At 39.1% G+C, this 22,037-nt stretch overlaps 1 protein-coding gene across 1 annotated transcript in view; it reads right to left on the bottom strand.

The window, feature by feature from the left end:
- Positions 1–11,752: 11,752 nt before the first annotated feature.
- Positions 11,753–22,037, bottom strand: part of LOC124607241 (disintegrin and metalloproteinase domain-containing protein 22) — a 1,086,760-nt gene continuing 1,076,475 nt past the window's right edge. Inside the window, exon 26 of the mRNA XM_047139515.1 lies at positions 11,753–14,284. Within this exon, the coding sequence (XP_046995471.1) occupies positions 13,873–14,284 (412 nt within the window). The 3' untranslated portion in view covers positions 11,753–13,872. The remainder of the gene's footprint in view (positions 14,285–22,037) is intronic.

Here is a 22,037-nt window from a genome sequence, read left to right as displayed (position 1 = left end):
TCTGCATGGGTATCCAATGCAAAACAGGAGTCCAAATATGGTCCAGTAAACAATATTTTGAGTGTGAGTGATGAGCCTGCCAGTCGATTATAAGGCTCAGATTCTGGTGCTGGACAAATTGCATATAGCAAAGCATATTATGGCCAACGCTTGCGTTCAGTCCTTATGACTGTCACATGGCTAGATTTTATATCACTCTCTTATTCATAGGAAACCATATGAACACTATGTTTGGGTATGTTTTCTCTGGCGGGCCACTTGAATTTACATGCACAACAGTCTGGTTGGCTAAGTTCAATGTTAATTAATTCAGAAATGGTGCAACCTATTGAATTTTGTTCTTAAAAGTTATTTCTTAGCGCAACCAGTGCTGCAACATCCCCACAAGCTTTTTCGGTCTTTTTATGATCATCTTATATATATTTTTTTTCTGAGAGCTGTAGTTAAATAATTGAGCTTATCTTTCAGATACTGTTGTTTTCAGATTCTGTTATCCCAATCAAACATGTTTTTGTAAACATTGTGAATAAATGATTGAACTCTAATAACGTTTTACTAGTGTCAAAGTTGCTCCACAGGTTCCCAAAAGCTGTCTTGACTTCATCTAGTGGTATCTCCACTTCACCCCTCTGTAAATTGGTTTCAGAAGCATGTAATCCAACACCATCACCAGAGGATTTGTCTTCGGACTTGCTCTACTCCAACACGTGCAATTCAAAGGAAGAGGAGATTAGTGTTTAGCGTCCTGTCAACAATGAGGTCATTAGAGATGGAGCACAAGCTCAGATTAGGGAAAGATGGGAAAGGAAACTGGCCATGCCCATTCAATCACATACCATCCCACTTTTTGCCTGGAGTGATTTAGGGAAATCATGGGAAACATAAATCAGGCTCCAAATGCGGGTACAATGGTTTGCAATTCGGAGGCAGTGGTCTGCAATTATGACATTCACACATCGCAACAGTAACAGCAATGTGGCAAGCATGAAAGACATTTTTCTCTCTGTTTGGTCATGATATGGCAGAGTTTAGGTGTATTGATTGGTGTGCTATGTCCAAAGCATCTTTTGCGAAACCTACAGAATCTGCTGATTCATCTGAATTCAGAGGAAATTGTAAAGAGACATATCTGGTACCAGTGAGATGTACTGTTTACAATTCAGTAGGTCATAGTGAAGCATTCACTAATTTCGTACCAGTAGCTTGTTGTACTTGTAGATGGTATCATTATGCAGCACATGAGTGTAGTGAGTGTCTCTGAGTGATGATCAGGCAAGAGAAGTAGTTTTGTATATTGTGTTATATTTTTATTATTTGGTATATATTGCTCTGTATGAAGCAGCACGTATTTTCAGTGTAAATATAAGTTATTGGTAAACTGCACAAAAATGCTAGCACAAGGTCAGCTGCTACTAGTGACTGTATCAGCGTTGTGGTAGAACAAGTGTCATGATTATTAGAGAAAAATGCTCAGCAGAAGTTATACCATGATGAATTGATGGCTCAAGTAGAATCTTTGTGGGCTGTGCAAGACCCACTGTCAGGTTTTTGTGAGTTTGTCGCCAGTAGCAGTGCCCCACTTTTCAATAGAGCCTTCAGTAGCTAACATATTCATACCCTTCTCCGGTAAAGTGGCAGAGGATGTAATTGTACTCATTGGTGATGTATTGGCTGCAGCTGGAATAAGTAATTGGTCAGATGTAAAGACTCTGCGGATGTCCAGTTTATGCATTATGGGATGAGCAAGGCAAGTACATTTGAACAATTACAAGGTTTGTATCAGTGGGTTGACACAGAAGGCAAATGAGACTGTGGATACTTTTTCAGATGAAGTCCATAAAGTAAATGCGCAAACATATGAGTTGTTAGGGAATCCAGAAGCAGAATTTGTGATCCCTTGATGCCTCAGAACATGTCCTACCAACCGGTCCCTTCTTCTTGTCAAGTTGTGCCACAAACTCCTCTTCTCCCCAATTCTATTCAATACCTCCTCATTAGCTATGTGATCTACCCATCTAATCTTCAGAATTCTTGTGTAGCACCACATTTCGAAAGCTTCTATTCTCTTCTTGTCCAAACTATTTATCATCCATGTTTCACTTTCATACATGGCTACACTCCATACAAATACTTTCAGAAATGACTTCCTGACACTTAAATCTATACTCAATGTTAACAAATTTCTCTTATTCAGAAACGCTTTCCTTATGTTGCAATGACATAACCATAAACACTACATGGTGGGAGACACCGCTCCTTGGTATACAGACACTGTAAAGAAACTTCTAAAGAACCTGTATACTAGGTGTGAAACAAAGCATGGGGCTAGAGATAGGGATATGCTGAATGAAAACTGTTTGACTGTCGAGAGGCCAATGTGTGAAGCCTTCAGTAAGTATGGTAGCAAAATATTGCTGAATGATCTCTCATAGAACCCAAAAAAATTTGGTCATATATAAAGGCTTTTGGTGGTACCGAAATTAGTGGCCAGACACTCAAGACTGAGACAGGGACTGAAACTGAAGCAAAAGCAGAGTAAATGAACTTGGTTTCCCAATGTTCCTTTGTAAATGAAAGTCCAAGGGTTTTCCCCTGGTGGGGTCAGGATTGGACCCCAGGGCAGTGGAAGAAGCGACACTTCATAGGTCAGCAGAAGGAGCCGCTTCCTCACTAGGACCTGGGTTGTAGAGGTGGTGTTGGCTGGAGCAGCTTGATGAGCCATTAACAGAACATCCATTTTGACGATAATCCTTTATTCACTGCAGTACAGAGATTGTAGTACAGTATGTGGGAGGCTATTGCTCCTCAAAGATGCACAAACTACTGCGGTCAGAAACTGCCAGCTTGGTAGACAGTACAGCATGCGTTAGCAGCAACAGACAATGGTGTCAGCAAAGCCTCCCCCAAAGTGTGTCAGATGCAAGCATGCCTAACACTTGGTCACCATGTGCCACACCAGGATAGATGGTGTTCAATCTGTAAAAACCAGCATAGTCAAAGTGAAAGTATATACCAATACTGGATAGTGACCAGTGATGATGGAGGCCCTCAGGAACTGGTGTACAGCAGCGGAGAGTCTGACCACCCCAGCCCAGGCTCGAACATGCGATCTGCTACATGGATGGCCACAGGCAGGAGGCATTCACCTAACAGGAGACTCAGCACTGCTAAAGCACCAAGTCGTCTGCATTCGGTCTCCAGCTCAGGCAGTTATTTGCTGCTGCTAGAGTCATTGGTAGGTGACTAGATACGTACTTAATCTTATCCTGCATTGGCCTCCACCTTGATTTGATGAGCTAATTGAGGCATTGGGGTCAGCATCATGTACACACCTTGGTGTGGTTGTATATGGAGTACGTGTGGGAATGAGGGCCTGATTTGGTGGGTATTTTTGAGAGTCTTCCGGTCAGTGCTTCTTCAACTGCAGCACCCTCACTGTGAAAGAGACAGCAGGCTGTAGCAGCCAGGTGTCACTATTGGATGATGATGATTTCATTCATTTAGCTTTTCTGTTTACTCAGCTCTTTCAGGAGCCTAGCAGGTGCCGCGGTATTGTTCAGCTTCACCCTTCAGAAGTGCTGGCTTGCACCTTCCACTTCACTAGCATCCTGAATAAGCAGTCTTTAATTTGAAGTACCCCTTTCTTGTGAAATGGTGTTGGGACTTCAGGCTGATGCTGACTTCCCTCTGTACGACATGCTTTTACTGAGCTTTGCAGGAGCAGTTCATTATATTAGTGACAGTGGTGTTGAGAAACAGCTGAAATTGCTGAAACTGAAGAAAACGTCATGTCCCAATGGAATCCCTATCAGTTTCTATATCAGCTACATTTATTTTTAAGTAAGCCCCTATTTTAATTGTAATCTACCGTAGATCCCTCAAACAAAAAACTATGCTCAGTATTTGGAAGAAATCAGAGCTCACACTCACTTACAGTGGTAGCAGAAGTGTTTCACAAAACTACCATTCAGTATTGTTGAAATACTTTTGTTGTAGTGTATTCTGAGCTCAAATGTAATGAGATATCTCAAACAGAATGAACTTCTCTTTGCTAATCAGCATGGATTCTGAAAACATCTGTCATGTGAAACCAAACTTACACTTTTCTCACATGACATGTTGAAAGCCATGGATAAAGGCAGTCAGATAGATGAAATATGCACCAAGCACAGGGGTCAGAAACTGCCAGCTTGGGAGCCAGCACACCATGCATTAGCAGTGATGGACAATGGCTTCACCAAAGCTTTCCCCAAATTGTGTCAGATGCAGCTCCTGGTAACAAGCTTAACTCTTGATCACCTGGTATCACACGAGGATAGATATTGAAAGTATACCAGTTGAATGATGTATTTCACTACAGAAAGTGATTTGATGTCTGCTATTTCTAAGTTTTCTTCGGACAGAAGATATATAATTTTCAAAAAGCATTTGACGTGGTACTATACCTACGCTTATTGTCCAGAGTACAATCATATGGGATATCAAGCAAAGGACTGAGGTATTTTTGGTAGGGAGGACACAACATGTTATCTTGAATGGACAGTCATCAAAATGTGTAGAAGTAACAGTGAGTGTGTCCCTGGTAAATGTGTTGAGACTCTTACTGTTCATGTTGAATATTAATAATCTTACAGATAATATCAACATTTACTTCAGACTTTTGGCAGATGATGTAGTTATTTATGAAGGAGTACTGTCTGAAAGATGCTGCACAAATATTTGGTCAGATATTGATAAGATCTCAAAGTGCTGCAAGGACTAGTAGCTTCATATATATGTTCAGAAATGTAAACTTATGGAGCTGACAAGACAAAAACACATACAAGGTGTACAACTTTGCTTCCGCCATTTTTCCCCAACATTTGAGGCTTTAATGAAACAAATTGGTTACACATGTATCATTCAAAGTATTTTCCATCGCTGGCCACTACTTTCTCCCATCTTTCGGGCAGTGTACAAATCCCGCGTCCAAAAAATTGTTACCTTTTGAAGCGATTCACGAATCAATCCAATTTGTGACTTCTTCTTGAGATTGGAAGTGTTAGTCGGCCAGGCCATGCACCATTGATCTAAACAGGTGATGGTCAGAGGGAGCAATGTCTGGAGAATACGGCGGGTGGGGTAGGACTTCCCATTTTAACATTTTCAAGTATGTTTTGACCTCTTTTGCAACATGGGGTCGAGAATTGTTGTGCTGAAAAATCACTTTATCATGCCTCTTGCTGTATTGTGACCATTTGTCTTTTAATGCTCTGCTCAAACGCATTAATTGCATTTGATAATGAGCACCTGCGATTGTTTCACTTGGTTTTAATGCCTCATAGTACACGAGGCCGAGCTGGTCCCACCAAATGCAGAGCATGATCTTGGAGCCGTGAATATTCGATTTGGCTGTTGATGTAGAAGCATGGCTGGGATGTCGCCATGATTTTTTGCATTTAGGGTTATCATAATGGAGCCATTTTTCGTCCCCGGTTACAATGCGATGCAGAAATCCCTTCCATTTTTGCCTCTGAAGCAACTGTCCACAAATACACAAACACCATTCAACGTCTTTTGGTTTCAGATCACACGGGACCTAAGTTCCTTCTTTCTGCATCATGCCCATAGCCTTGAGACATTTTGAAATGTCACTCCCACTAATTGTGCCAATTCTTCTTGAGTTTGACGTGAGTCTTCACTCAGCAATGTCTCCAGTTCTGCATCTTCGAAAACATTCCCTCTTCCATCACTATGCTGGTCTATGATGGTAAAATCACCGTTCTTGAAGCATTGAAACCACTCATGACACATTCTTTAACTAATAGTGTCCTCACCATATGTACTTGAGAGCATTCGACGAGACTCAGCCGCTGTTTTCTTTGTACTGAAACAAAACCCACAAACGACAAGAATTAGTCTTGTAAACTGACATTTTCAATCAAGAACAACTTTATGATGCAGACACAAATCGATAATGTTTCAATGAGGTTATGTTGACTGAGGTCCGAGCTAGCTGCCTGATCTGTCTGCGATCTGTTTCTTTTGACCACTACTTACTGTTGTCGCCACCTATTGGCAAACGGCAGAACCAAAGTTGTACATCTTATATTATCCTGTGACTGCAATATCAGTGAGTCACTAATACAGTTACCAGGGTGTAACACTTTGTAGGTATATGAAATGGAATGATCACATAGGCTCAGTCATAGGTGAAATAGTGGGCAGACCTTGGATTATTGGTAGAATATGAGGGAAATGCAATCCGTCTACAAAGGATATTGTTTACAAATCACTGATGCAACCCATTCTAGAAAATTGCACAAGTGTGTGGGAACCATAGCAGTTGGGACTAACAGGGGATATTGAATGTGTACAGAGGAGGACAGCATGAATGCTCACACTTTTGTTTGACCCATGGAAGTGAGTCTCAGAGATGCTGAAGAAAGTCAACTGGCAGACACTTGAAGGTAGACACGAACCCTGAGTATGCCTAGTTATTGGCTTTAAATGATGACCCTAGGGATATAATTCAAGTCCCTATGTAGTCCCTATGTATCACTTCTGTAGCACTTGTGATTAATTACAGCATGCACAGAGGTGTTTAAACATTCAAATTTGCCACACTCCATATGTGAATGGAACAGGACGAAGTCTTAGTAACTGGTACAGTGGGAACAACCCTCTGCCGTGCAGTGCACATGGTTGGTAGAGTATAGATATAGATGTAAAATATTTCTTGCTCTACAGAAAAGAGTTCACTTTGTATCACTTGCACATTTTTCTCTCTTCACTAATGCGTTCAACTTTTCTGCCACAAAAATTATAGAAACTGAAAGTATACCACTACTCTCAATATAGAATAATGTATTTGACTATAGAAAGTGATTTGATGCCTGCTATTTCCAAGTTTTCTTAGCATAGAAGATATATAACTTCTGAATGTCACCCTGGTTCCTTCAATAGAACATTGTTATCCCTAGAATTCCAAAGTTATCAAAATTATCTGAGCCAGAACCCCCAAAGCAACATCAAAATTTTTGCATTCTGCCAGCTGCTTACAGCAAATCCAAGGTTCTGTAAACATTTTGTTGTTCTTAAGCTGGAACAACCTGCTATGCTTGATCGTGATTTGCAGAGTACCTGTTAAACTGCATGAATGCAAAACAAACACCCTGAAGCAATGTTCTTATAGCTTATTTTCACACATTAACAATATTATGAAAAGAATAGATTGCTCACACCACATCATGGAGATATTCAATTGCAGACAGGCACGATAGAAAATCTCCTAAAAATGTCAGCTGTTGGCCAAAAGGTCTTCGTCTGAAGTAGACAACAATCATGCATTCACACAAGAACAACTCACACATACATGGCTACTGCTTCTGGCCACCAAAGCTGGATTGTGAACTTTCACGAGTTTTTTTAAAACTTGATTTAGATAAATAGTCACCAGATTATTTGCCAGCTTTTCCTCTGATATTGCACTCAGAATAAATATTCCCACCTAATGATGAGAAGGGAGTTGTTGTTGTTGTGGTCTTCAGTCCAGAGACTGGTTTGAAGCAGCTCTCCATGCTACTCTATCCTGTGCAATCTTCTTCATCTCCCGGTACCTACTGCAACCTACATCCTTCTGAATCTGCTTAGTGTACTAATCTCTTGGTCTCCCTCTACGATTTTTGCCCTCCACGCTGCCCTCCAGTACTAAACTGGTGATCCCTTGATGCCTCAGAACATGTCCTACCAACTAATCCCTTCTTCTAGTCAAGGTGTGCCACAAATTTCTGTTCTCCCTAATTCTATTCAATACCTCCTCATTAGTTATGTGATCTACCCATCTAATCTTCAGCATTCTTCTGTAGCACCACATTTTGAAAGCTTCTATTCTCTTCTTGTCCAAACTATTGATTGTCCACATTTCACTTCCATACATGACAACACTCCATACAAATACTTTCTGAAACGACTTCCTGACATGTAAATCTATACTCAATGTTAACAAGTTTCTCTTCTTCAGAAGCACTTTCCTTGCCATTGCCAATCTACATTTTATATCCTCTCTACTTTGACCATCATCAGTATTTTTGCTCCCCAAACGTCTCATTTCGTAATCTAATACCCTCAGCATCACCCAATTTAATTCGACTACATTCCATTATCCTCATTTTGCTTTTGTTGATGTTCTTCTTATAGCCTCCTTTCAAGACACTGTCCATTCCATTTAGCTGCTCTTCTTGGTCCTTTGCTGTCTCTGATAGAATTGTGATGTCATTGGCGAACCTCAAAGTTTTTATTTCTTCTCCATGGATTTTAATTCCTACTCCGAAATTTTCTTTTGTTTCCTTTACTGCTTGCTCAATATACAGATTGAATAACGTCGGGGATAGGCCCTGTCTCACTCCCTTCCCAACCACTGCTTCCCTTTCATGCCCCTTGACTCTTATAACTGCCATCTGGTTTCTGTACAAATTGTAAATAGCCTTTCGCTTGCTGTATTTGACCCCTGCCACCTTCAGAATTTGAAAGAGAGTATTCCAGCCAACATTGTCAAAAGCTTTCTCTAAGTCTACAAATGCTAGAAATGTAGGTTTGCCTTTCCTTAATCTATTTTATTAGTTGTAGGGTCAGTTTTGCCTCACGTGTTCTGACATTTCTACGGAATCCAAACTGATGTTTCCTGAGGTCGGCTTCTACCAGTTTTTCCATTCATCTGTAAAGAATTCGTGTTTGTATTTTGCAACTGTTGCTTATTAAACTGAAAGTTCGGTAATTTTCACATGTGTCAACACCTGCTTTCTTTGGGATTGGAATTATTATATTCTTCTTGAAGTCTGAGGGTATTTCGCCTGGAGAAGGGGGTACCAGTTTCATTTATAATGTCAGTGACTTCACAGTTCTCCAATGTATTCTCAGATAAACTCTGTTTCATGAGTGATGCCATAGATACAGATTGCAGTGGCACCTTTCAACTCAAGATATCCATTTTGAGCACATATAAAAGTCCTAGTACTGTCAAGGCAAAACATGAAACAATTTTTTAAGAGATCTGAATATCTAATGACGATGTCATTCAATATATGGTATAATGGTAAAAGCCTCTCTTTAGTCATTCTCACAGTATAATGTCATATCTTTATCAGGAAATTTCTGTTCCAAAATGCATTACATCTTGCACATTTGAAAATAATCCACCAGTAACTCAGTCTGCAACTTCATAGATTTTTTAAAGTAGATCAGGGATTTGGTTAATGTGTTTTGCCACAGGCGTTCCTTCAGGATGCGAAGCACAGTCGTACATGTTGATCCGGCTTTGTGGGTGAGCTCATGAACCATATGGCGTCAATCACTGTCGACTAACGTGGCAACAGCATACACTTCTTCTTCAGAGACGCGAGGATGACCTGCCCGATGCGTGGCTGCCACAGTTTGCTGACCTACATTGAAAGCTTTTACCCAATGTGCCACTGTTCTGTACGGCAATGCTGATTCCCCGCACACCTCTTAAAGACCTTGATGACATTGTCATGCTGTACAACCTCTGGCACATTCAATCTTGATCCAACTCCGTTGTTCTTGTTTCGAAAACAGAGTGACACCATTACGTTAGATAGCTCGCTCACATGTGACTGTGTTTCCCTTGATTGTTCATGCCGGTGACGTGGGGCAGGTGAGTCCAATTGCTCGGAGGTAAGGTAGGGATGTCAACAATGTGTGCTATCAGTGACAATAGTGGATTCCATTGCATAGTGTCTCCACAGCTGCGTTGCCAGTATTTAAGTTCAAACGTACGTATGTATGTTGAAGTATGAGAGAATTTTTCATATATTATATATTAGGTAGAATACTTTTGTCATGGTTGGTTCTACCAAGAGTCTCAATAGCTCTGAAGCCATGTCATCTATTCTAGATGCCTTGTTTTCACTTGCATCTTTCAGCGCTGTGTCAAGTACATATCATAGCATCACATCCAGATCTGTAAGTGCTCTGTCAAATTCTTCTCGCAGTATCACATCAGAAATCTTATCTTCATTCTCTTCTTTTTCACTTTCCATAATACTGTCTTCAAGTTTCTTTCCTGTATGTAACTCTTCTGTTTCTGTATACATTCCTTCCACTTTTCAACCCCCCCCCCCCCCCCTTCTTTCGTCAAGACTGGCACACAGTCTGAGCTCTTTATCTTCATACAGCAGTTTCCTTTCCTTAAGGTGTCTTTTTAATTTTCCTATATGCAGCAGCTATCTGTCTTATAGTCACACATGCTTCTGCAGGATTACATTTATTCTCTGTCCATTCTTTTTTTGCTACTACCCACTTCCTACCTATCTAATTTTTTAATCATGTATTTAGATGCATATCTTGCCTCTTTCAGTTGCTAAATCTTATTGTATTGTCAATTAAATATAGTATCATGTGTGCTCTCCCAGGTTTTCTATTGGGCCTTTTCCACTTGCTTAGGTTTCTTTTCCTTCTTAATTTTTTGCAGGAAAAAGTTTCTGTAGTTTTAATCTGCATTTCGTAACTAATAAATTGCGGTCAGGAATATACATCTGTTCTGGGAAATGTTTAGAATTTTCAAATCTGGTTTCTAAATCTCTATCTTACCATTCTATATCCTATATGAAAACATCCAGTGTCTCCAGGTCTCTTCTATGTACACTACCTTCTTTCATTGTTCTCAAATGTTTGTAATGATTAAATTGTGTTCTGTGCAAACTGCTATCAGTTGGCTTCCTGTTACATTCTTTCCCCCCAGTCCACCTAATATTTTTCCTTCTTTTCCTTTTCCTACTATTTATTACATTACCACATCCTAATTAAACTTTCATCTCCCTTAATGAACTGTATTTCACTAATTCCCACATCTACGTTCAGCCTTACCATTTCTCTTTTTATGTCCTCTAAACAGCCACACTTTGTAATAACACAAATGATATAGAATTGTTTCTAAGGGAATGGAATATTTTTTATAGTATCTGTATTTCAGTATTTCACTATGGGCATAGTGCATGGAGCAAGATAGAGAAGGTACCATATTTTATGGACTATAAGATGCACTTTCTTCTTTGAAAAATTGCCTCCAAAATTCATGTGTGTCTTATACTCGTAATTAATATAAAACTGTCCCATGTTTGATTTAAAATTCCCACCAATCTTAAAAATGGCCATATATTTGATGTCATGGGAAATCTATCTTTATCTGGTAACATTGGATTCAACTGGCAGCAGCAGTGCATCAAAGCAGCGAACTTGAGTTGTAGGGACTCACAAGCCTGCTCGTAATGGAAAAAAAAAAAAAAAAAAGATATTCATATGATACAGGCTATAAATTGAAAGTACCGTATGTATGAAGAGGACAATGATGATGATGAAGAGGGAGAAGGAGAAGGAAAAGAAGAAAAAAAGAGAAAAAGAAAGTTCGGATGACGATTTTCAGAGATTTTAAAGGTCAGTTTGGTTTTATAAACTAAGATTTCTTTTTAGTCTGGCTTTTCAATCTAGTAATAAAAACAGTAAAAATGTTACTTAAAAAATTTGCATAAAAGTTAAGGTATGTCTTATAGTCTGTAGCGTCTTATAGTCTGTAAAATACAGTATTTCTGCTTACCTGGTCTTGGAACTTGTTCTAATCTTTCATCTGCTTCTATTATTCTGAAACTAAATTTGATTATTGCACACGGACACACAATTTACATTTCAGTATTAACACAAAGAAACATTAAATCGATGAAACGTGACTTAAAATTATTTTTATTCATCTGTCTTAAAACATAAAAATTTTTGTGGCAATAAATTTCATATGAACTCTGTTTTTCCTCATGAGCAAATATTTCACACAACAGTTACTATATCTTTTACATCCCTAAATCACATATCTGAGTAGTTGAGGTACATTCTAATTATGACAAAACAAAATAAAACTGAACAAAACTCATACTAGAAAGAAAAATAAATTTTGATTTTACATTGTCAGTTTTGGTCAGCAATGGATTTGGCACAGTCTCAAGAAATAAACTCATTACAGATTATCAGATAATTCTTAAACAGCAAGGTCTAAGCATGATGAGGAGGATGTTCAATTTCAACATGAAAGTTTTAAAGAGATGTAATGTGGACCATCATGGCTTGATGTTCAACAACATTTTTCTTATGTCATTCTCAATATTATTTTTCTTAAAAAAAGTAAAATAGTCATTTTAATTCCACGTACTGATATCAATTCTAAAACTCTGGTAGTGTAAAAATTCATTAACATCACTGAATACAGCACGTTAGTCAAACCACTAGTTTAAAGTCAACAACATTTTATTCTTAACTGTGGACTGAAGGCCTATTGATGGCTTCTTCCTTTCAACCACAACAAAACAATAGTGAAAAAAAAAATAAAAATAAAGTCTATCACACATTTCACTCCAGCTGTTCAGTTTCCTCATAGTGTTTTCAGTATATGCTACTAATGCATATATATCCACTGTTACATGGAAAATTCCCTACATTTATGAACCACAACTGAACAGATCACTCACTCATGATACAGAGAACTGCTAATCCATTTGTATAGTCACTGACATGCAACAATCTTGTTTCCATGCACACAGTTCATATAACTTTTACATACTACATCTGTATACAGTAGGTGAGCACTTTTGAGATTTCACATTTCTTATGAATATAACTTTGTTAAACGTAGAAATGTGTAACTGTAGGAGGCAGTCATATCTCATTAATCAAACAAAAATTGGTTTCACTTTCCCATGCATTTAAAAGTCTTTATTATTATAATTCTTTAGACGGGGAAATTTATTGGCACAGTCTTCTTTTCCCTCGTGATCTTCCCTGATTAGGCCAAATTACATAGCTTTAATTTAATTTTACTCAACAACATATGATATTGAAAAGACAAATATGTGAGAGACGTACATAGATCTGATATGAAATAAAAGACAAGTTGTAAACATTTTATTACACAAAAGAGTTAAGGAGTAGCATTACCCTGCAATCTGCAGCACTTGGGCTCTACAGGTACTGTGTGATACAACAGTTTCTTGTGACTAGGTAAGTGCTAAGTGAAAAATTGCAGAATGTTCCATAGAAGGGAAAATTATTAACAATTTGGTAACTCAAAAGATTAATATCCTTTGCTGAAATAAGATCTTCCGACACACAAATCGTGATAGTTGTCACAAAGGGTTTTGAGTTACAAAGATTTCTGGACAGGATTTAGAAAGTTTTGTAAAATGCCTAATGTAGAAAGTTGAACTTTTTTCTGTAAACAAATAAGATTATCAGAAAAATTTCTGAAATTTTTGTTGTTTCAGGAAATTTCTCTGATTTTTATGATATGAAAGCACTCCAGGTGTTTAAGTGCAGAAAAAAATTCCAACAATATCTAAAACAAATTGACTACTCATTCTTCCTATAAAATATGTAATTCAAAGAAGTACACAGCAGAACATGATAACATTCTCCATTCTACCTCTGTTTTTCTTTGTGCGAGGCTTTCCTCACGTCACTTTTTTTTTTACAATGGATACATACAATAAAATGTCACAAGGATTTTTTGAAGTCCGTATCAGCACCACTCAGTAGTATATTTACATTGTAGTTACGATTGAAGTCTTTGTCTCTAACGAATATTTTCATACCGTTAAGTTAAAAAACTTACGCACTTTTTAATAAATCAATCTATGTAACAGAAGTTATAACTGGCACAGTGTTCACGTGACAGATGTCTACTTTCAACATAACACTACCACTTCTTGTCACCTGTTCAGTCTGACAACAAGTGAAGGCAACAGACAGACGTATTTTACACACGACATATGGCAGTTGACAAGATCTATGATTGATTGTGTCTAACACGTTGTGAGCAACTAAAGTCAACTGGGATCAGTGCTTGTACTCGGGATACCGCCGCGGGCGGAGCAAGGCCGTCTGCTCTGTGCCAGAGACGGAGGATGAGGCAGCAGTATCTCTCGAGGAATCGTTGTCCTCCTCTCCAGCTGAGTCTTCGTCACTGGGGTCTCCTCTCCTGCCCTCACTAGGAGCTGACGTACTGGGAGCAGCATCGCGTACAGAGCCCTCCCCAGAGCCCTCGTCACTTTCCGACGGTGGTGGGGAGGGGTAGTATTCCCGTTTTACTGCTTTGTCCTGATGGGGACTAGAAGCACCCCTGCGATGGTGCGAAGACTGGTGACGTGCGTGGTGGCTGATTGATGTGCTGGAGCCCTTCGGTGTAACTGGGAGAGCCTCCTCACTCGCCGACCGGACTAACTGTTGTTGAGCTTGAATAAATTCATCACTAGAAAATAACAATGATAAACAAACAACAAAAAGGGGGTTGTGTGTATCATGCATCTATAATCTAACAGAAACGAAACTAAACAAATATCCAAAGAATCCAAAAACAGCTACGGGAAAAGGTGAAACGAGAGAAGAATTTAAATGTGTATTTGTTTTTATTTTAGTGTGCCTTATTCATTAATCCACTTATACTTCTGAAGTCCAGGTCCAACAAACCATCTTTATCAATAGTGAAACACAGGTGACTGTCATAAAATGTACTGTAATAAAACAGCTAGAATTGTGTTTTAATGACGCTGTTGTTATAGAAGCTAAATCAGTTTGTAGATTGGTCAAGAGCAATACACAGAAGTGCATCCTGTATCTTGAACTTCCAGGTGTAAAAGATTTCCTTCTGGAATTCAATAAGAAAATTAAATGTCAACACAAGATAAGTGGTGAGAGAGAGAGAGAGGGAGAGACGGGGGGGGGGGGGGGGGGGGGGGGGTGAGAGCGAGAGCGAGAGAGGGGTGGGGGATGTTAGGGAGAGCAATGATGATATGACAAAGTGATATGATATTACGTGATAGAAAATACAGAAGGGTTGTTCAGTACCCAAATCAGAAAGGTTTTTGTTATTTCATACACATTACACCTTTTCTTGTAGTGAGTGAGTTGTGCAGAATTAAACGTCACTTATCTACTGTTGATGACAGGTGGGAGAGAGAGGAAACTACAGCCAGCACATAGTCTATTCATCTAGAATAATAGCAAAGAGGGCTGCTGAGATGAAATGTACTCATCTGATATCAAAATATCATATTTCCTAATTCCATGTGTCACAGTGGACAGATTTGGAGATTTGGGATTTGACACAGAACATTGGACTATGGCCTGGTGATGAGGAATTTTCATAAATACTACTCTCTTCCAAGTAAGTCAAATATTGAATATAAAAATTTCTAATTTCTTCCTCAATTATGATTCAAACTAGAAAATTCTCATTCAGCACCAATCAAATTGCACCCCCCCCCCCCCCACACACACACACGTATACTGGATATGCCCACAGTGTTTATTTGACAAGATCGCCTGATGACTTTCATTGTGTAGCAGGGAGTGTCCATCTGTTGAAGCAATTTCTCTCAATGGTGAACAACTTTTCCTCCCTGTTGTCTCTGTTACTTGTTCAAATTTTTGCCCATAAATTTTTATGGGCTCAGTGTGAGCAGGTTGGTTCCTGGTTAGACTGAAGAGAAGTGTTATTGTGCAGCCAGGACATGAGCCTTTTGGTTTTAGCATTAACTTTGCAATTCAATTTGCAGAGCTGAGACAGACTGGAAGAGCAACTATTTGCCCCTGCAAGTAAAACAGGAAAAGTATTTAGGAGGTTTAATGGAAGGTCATTGATAGAAAGTAGGAAGTAGAGAGGATACAGTACTGAGCCTTGTGGGACTCCACAGCTTATTATGGCTGTGTCAGATTAAATTTTTTCAGATTTCTACCATTTGGTATTAGTTGGTCAGCTATGACTGATACCTCCTATTTACTATATATCTGATGTCATATGATTCTAGATTCTAAAGCAACAATAAGTGAGTAACAAGATCAAAAGCCTTACTTAGGCCGCTGGAAATTCCAGAAGAAACTTCTGTTCAATTGAAGTATTTAAAAATTTGGTCAGTGAAACTGAAAATTGTCTCATTAACAGTCCTGTTTTCGTGAAATCCAAACTGGTGTTTGATTAATTATACCTTCCCTACTCTGAGAAATTCTGTTATTTGATTGTAGATGACTTTCTCTGTTGTCTTAGATATGGCTGGAAGTATGAAAATACAATGATAGTTCCCTTTTTAATCACAAACTGCACTGTGTTGTAATCATGTTCATATAAATTTATAAGTCTGTCCTGAGCCTCAGTACATGCTTGATACTTCACACCAGTGGCCTTTCAATTCTGTCAAGTGTGACTGGATTTTCTTTCATATTGTGAAATGTATAACTAATTCAGACAATCAGTTTGCTCTGGTGACAACTGAAGCAACTGAGAAGAAAAAAATTCTGTGAGTTTTAAATCAGGTGAACTTCCAGGCCACACAACATGTCCTACTTGATCTAGCCAATGTTATCTTAATTCAACTGTTTACTGTGCTCACATATTAACCCCGAAATTTGCTGGGGCTCCATCTTAGTGCAACTAACGATTGCTGTGCACAGCCAGCTTTACTGTTTGCAGCAGTCGTAAATGTGAAACGAAGTTTGAAATGTAGGGTAACCAGAACCACTTGAGCATGCTGACAAAGTCCTAAAAGAATACCAACCATTCTGTTACAGAAGTTCATGGGCAATCATTGCAGATGAGATCTACATGTGGATTCTCATGGTCCCAGATGTGACTATCCATACTGTTAAATCAACTGGTAATGCAAATGAATAACAAGTGTGAAAGACAGCATCATTAAAATTCTGATGAAACCCATACAGAAATTCAAATGGTCATAGTATTTGTGCCTTCTAAGGGTGATACAAGTGTAGGTTGTAAATCTGCAATACACACAAATTGTGACATCTATTTTCCTCAGCACATGCCACAGGAAACATATTCGTTGAATGTTTTTTGCAAAACCTTTCTATAATGGCTGTTGAATATCTCTTCCATTGGCCCTTACCACAGTGTAACACATAATAATGTCAGTTACCTTAAACAATTAGTAATGCATGCTGTGTCCAGAACCTCACATGTAAGGCACAATTATACCATAACCATTACACCTCACGCATGTGTGTAACTAATCAGTGATGACTTGAAGAGGGCATGTCACTAACCAAAAAGTTAGCCTCTGTGTATAAATTATCATACTTCAAAGTTTACCAGTTAGGTCCTAAAATGTGCTTTTATGCTATGGTAGTTCCATTAGGTGTAGCCTTAGACTTTTTGCAGTATAACTATGATGTAGAGGGGCAGTAAAGATCAGGCATCTAAAAAGTATCTCACTTTCTATGAGGGTGTGTGTGGGGGGCAGGGGGGGGGGGGGGAGTTTCCCATTTTTGTTGGCCTGACAGATCGACTTCAGGTAACATATTAATTGTAGTGAAGTATAGAAGAAAAACAAGCCAATCTGTTTATTGTGAGCTGCAGGTTTTACCATCCATTAATTTTAGTGCGAGATCTGTGAAGTACGATAGATAGGTAAATAGTAACTTCACGTGTGTGTGTGTGTGTGTGTGTGTGTGTGTGTGTGTGTGTGTGTGTGAGAGAGAGAGAGAGAGAGAGAGAGAGATTGACAGTTAGTGCTCAGTTTACAGACTGAAGAACACTTTTTTTTAAATGGGCAGCATGCAGTCATATACAAATTCCAACTACAGGCATGCAACACTTGCACATATATCACATATATTCCACATCATAATAATTACAGTTTAAACCTAACATATTATGAACACTGATATTTGACATCTTCACTATGGGCATTCATATAACTTCATGCATTGTCTCAAAGTTACAATACTGGGTCTGCATTTTCTTGTAATAACAGCATAAAAAGAATGAGGGAAATACAGTTTATAAGAAAACATTGGAAACATAAAGACAAACATAGGGCAGCAAAGCTGACATACTGCCTACAAGAAACAAAAACACATATTTTTAGCAAGCAAAAGGCCTTTGATCTTAAACCAACAAAAAAACTGAAAATTAATGGAGCTCTAAAGATATTTGCTGATATACACTAATGAGCCAAAACAGTATCATCTCTATAGTGACCAGATTATGATGAGATTGGAAACAATTCAAAAACCTGTACAATAGGTCTACTGGTTGAGGGCGTTGCAGTGCATCGACTGAGAGTAAACAAGCAGACAACAACTAGAGAATGACAAGCAATGGAGACAGCATGACAAAAAGCAAGTCCAGCACATAAACCAAGATGAAAACCAGAGACTTAGTGAATTCAGAACCAAGACAACAATGTGTAGTGATATCAGTACAACAGCACAGAAAAACCACAACTGATTGCAGAGCTGCTGCACCAGTGGCATTAAAGAGCAGTTGTGAGCACTGATAGGCAGGCATAGTGAGCCTGTACTAGCAATGGTGCCTGCATCAGTGATGGCAGCTCTCACAGACTGCAGCAGTGCTGTCTAGCAGCCATCATTGAGGTCCATACCTTTCAGTGGGCTTTCAAACTCACCGGGCCAGGATAACAGAATCTCCTGCTTAAGAACTTGTTGGTCCAACTTTGAAACACAATATAGCAGCAATTCTGCATGACAAATTCCACAAATTCTTGACAGGTTTTCTGAGGTATGTGGCGACAGACGTCTGTATGCAGGTCACATGTGCCCACAAATTACAGGCTGGTGGTTAGTAAGTGTGGAGCTGGCACCCAATAGCATCCCAGAGATGTTCCATCAGGTTAAGATCAGGCGAATGTGGTGGATTCTGGCCTTGTGGCAAGGACATAGGGGATGACACTGAGCATGATGGGCTGCAATAATACTCACAGCTGCCATGCTGCCTTGGCTTGCTACTACAGGTCCTGCAGAAACCCAGATAATAACATAAAATTGCCCCCCTCCAACCTGTGTCTGGGTGCTTGGAGTGTTTCGTGCAGGTGCTTGCTTAGTTGATGATGTATCCAAATGTGAACACTGACCTAATATAACAAGAAAAGTGATTCATCCAACCAGGCAACTAATTTCTATTGATGTATAGTGCAGTCTCGATGATCCTGTGCCCACTGCAGTTGTAACTGACGATGTCACTGGGTCACCGTGGATAAATGGAAGGCTTGTCCACTGCAGAATACCATGTTCAACTACGTGTTCTGAATGGTGTGCTCCAAAACACTTGCACCTGCATCATCACTGTACCTGTAATTGCCCAGAGACCACAATGGAATGTGAATTTCCAACATCTTGTCACCCACTAGTGTTTTCACCACCCTTAAACCACTTTCATTAGATCCTCATGAGAGTCACACATGAACAGCAGACCAGTTTGACTGTTCTGAGAGATGCTCTTCCGCAGATTCCAAGCTATAAACAATCTGATCTTTGTCAAATTCGTTTATGTCAGTGGATTTTCCCATTTGCAGTCTCATCATTGCTAGAACGATTCCCCGTTTGTTTCTGCTCCATGTAATTGCTTTTCTTACTATGTCACACATCTGTAACTCCACCAAATTGCATTCAATCTCACAGCAACACTGATCATAATGTTTTGGCTCATCAATGTATAACAAGAATGAAAACATGTGGCACAACCTAAATGGAAATGGAAGAGTTGAATGCATTTTTTTCAACAAATACAGTTACAAACATTCTGGTACATCGTCTGCTGATATGAGTTTTAGTATGCAACATGAATTTAGTGAACATTATATTTATCTTCATGATCCAATACATAGCCTCCATTACAAATGTAGCCAGCATATAAAGTACTGGAATATTTAGATATTTTGTCTTTGAAACTTCATTAGAACATTCACAACTGTACCAACAAGAACTTACACTGTAGATTTTAGATATCATGATACACGGAATGAATATTTGTTTGCTCATCTTCTATGCGCTCCTGTGCCATTGATCCAGTTGAGATGCAACTTATGTGCGTGCGTTATGGACATGCCCATGTTTGGGTAAGAATCACCTACCATCCATTGTGGTGTGGATGGAAAGGGGTGACATAGAAGCTTAAACAAGTACCGTGGGCATATATATCCCAATTGTCCCTGCAGGGTGAGGGGGTGGAGATGAGAAATGTGACATGTGAAAATATTCAATAAAGGCAGTATCAAAATTGTAATATTTGGGGTTGCTGGATTTATTGATTTCATCACTATGACATTTCACCCCTAGAGTTGTTGGTGCCTTTACACATCAGCATACCTCTGTGACACCTGAAGGAATTTGTACCAGAACTGGTACAAGTATCACTTACTATCTGGCAAAATTTTGCTGTGGCAGTAAGGCAACCCTAGCACCCCTATGGAAGAGGGTTTCGGGTAAGAATGAGTGACATAAAAGTTTAACTCAGGACTGCGTGGAGCAGTTTCAGACAAATCTGGCATATACCTGACTCCTTATTTCTATAAAAGTAGTGTGAGTGTAGGATACCCTACTACTGTGACAGGCAGGTGTGACAATGAGAAGGGCTGATATGTAGAAATGTGTGAAAATGACCTGTTGGTATTTCTTTCCAGTAATTACTTGACTTGTAATGCTTTAAAAGCACAATCTGTCTCTTATTTGTGTTGTTCAATGCATAAATCATATTGTGAGAACTAGCACTCCAGCATGCTAATTGTTTTGCCGGTGTGTATCGGGACCAAAGATCATGCTACACAACTCAATATCACAGATGCATTTAATGTCCTCTCTCAAGCCACAAGGTGTAAAACACTGGAGGCTCAGACACTTGCCAGTGACAGTCCTTTTTCTCAAACCAACAATCAGTTACTGGCAGAATTACAAGCTTCTTCACAATTTAAGTCAGGGTGTAGTTTGCTATAGGTATGAACGAAATATGTATACAAATGCATTTGAAATATATTAAATGTATGTGAAATTTATACATGTGTGTCATATATGTGATGAATGCATACGCGGGTGTAGCTGTGGACAAAAACTTAAAGCCCAAAAAACCACTGTCTTTCATTTATTTTGAACATGTGAATGTGTCTGCTCTGCATATATGTACTTACCTAGAAAAAAAAGAGGCACTGCAATGCATGCCGGGCTTAGCTACTTATTTATAGAAAGAAAACTTTTGAAATGCTCAACAAGAAATATTCAAAGATTTTTTTAAAATTGTGGACAATTGTGGTGACTTTGCTCAAATGGACCTGGTAACTTACAAAAACTGTTTTGTCATAAAGGCATTTTGTTTTTGGGAGCTGTTTATAGATGAAGTAAAATCTCAGTACCCACATTTGGCAAAGCCCACAAATCCCAAGTGATATGATGTAAATATCAAGACAAATACATAGAAAACTAAAAAAGATTATACAAGTGTTAAGCCAATAACCACTCTAAACAATTATCAGTTTCTCCTTTTTACGAGTTTCAATGTCAAAGAAGATTAAATAAAATAACAATCTCATAATTGTGGTGAAAGAGAGAGATATGGAGCTGAAAAAGAAGTAAAATGTTGAGAGGGGAGGAATAGAATGTAAAATGACAGGAGAAGAAATAGTCAGGGCTGGGCTGGGAACTAGAAGTGGTTTAGGTCAGTGGGGTTGCAATGACAGAGGATGTCCAGGAGCAATAGTTTCCAATTCCATAGTTGTTTGTGCCTGAGGTAGGGAAAGGGGGAGGGGCGAGGGGGGGCAGCAGAGGATCCAGCACTGTGGTGTGTGGCGAGCAGCATGTTTTCAGCAACCCTGTGGTTGAATTTTTGGCTAGCTCCAGTAAGCAGACATAATTTATGATGGTAAAGAACAGATCAGTTGTCTTACCCACATAAACAGATGCACAGAAATTAGTATATTATATTGCTGTTCTTGTATGCAACCCAACCTTTGGTTAGAAAGAAAATCCGTATTACTGGACTGCAGAAATAGGCAGTATGTGGGTAAACAGCACAGATCTTGCACCTTTGTTATGGTTACATGAGAATGACTTGTCAGGTGCTGGGATGGGAATAGGGGTAGGATAGTGATGGACTACAATACTCTGTAGTCTGTATGGTTTGTGCTGTATTTTAGGTAGGATGACTCTCATCATGGAGGAACTTTAAGCCCCGATGAAGGACATGATTGCCTTATTAAAGA

Source organism: Schistocerca americana, chromosome 3, assembly GCF_021461395.2.
Source record: "Schistocerca americana isolate TAMUIC-IGC-003095 chromosome 3, iqSchAmer2.1, whole genome shotgun sequence".
Taxonomy (NCBI): Eukaryota; Metazoa; Arthropoda; class Insecta; order Orthoptera; family Acrididae; genus Schistocerca; species Schistocerca americana.
Note: the sequence above shows the minus strand (reverse complement) of the source record. Positions and strands in the feature narration are given on the sequence as shown.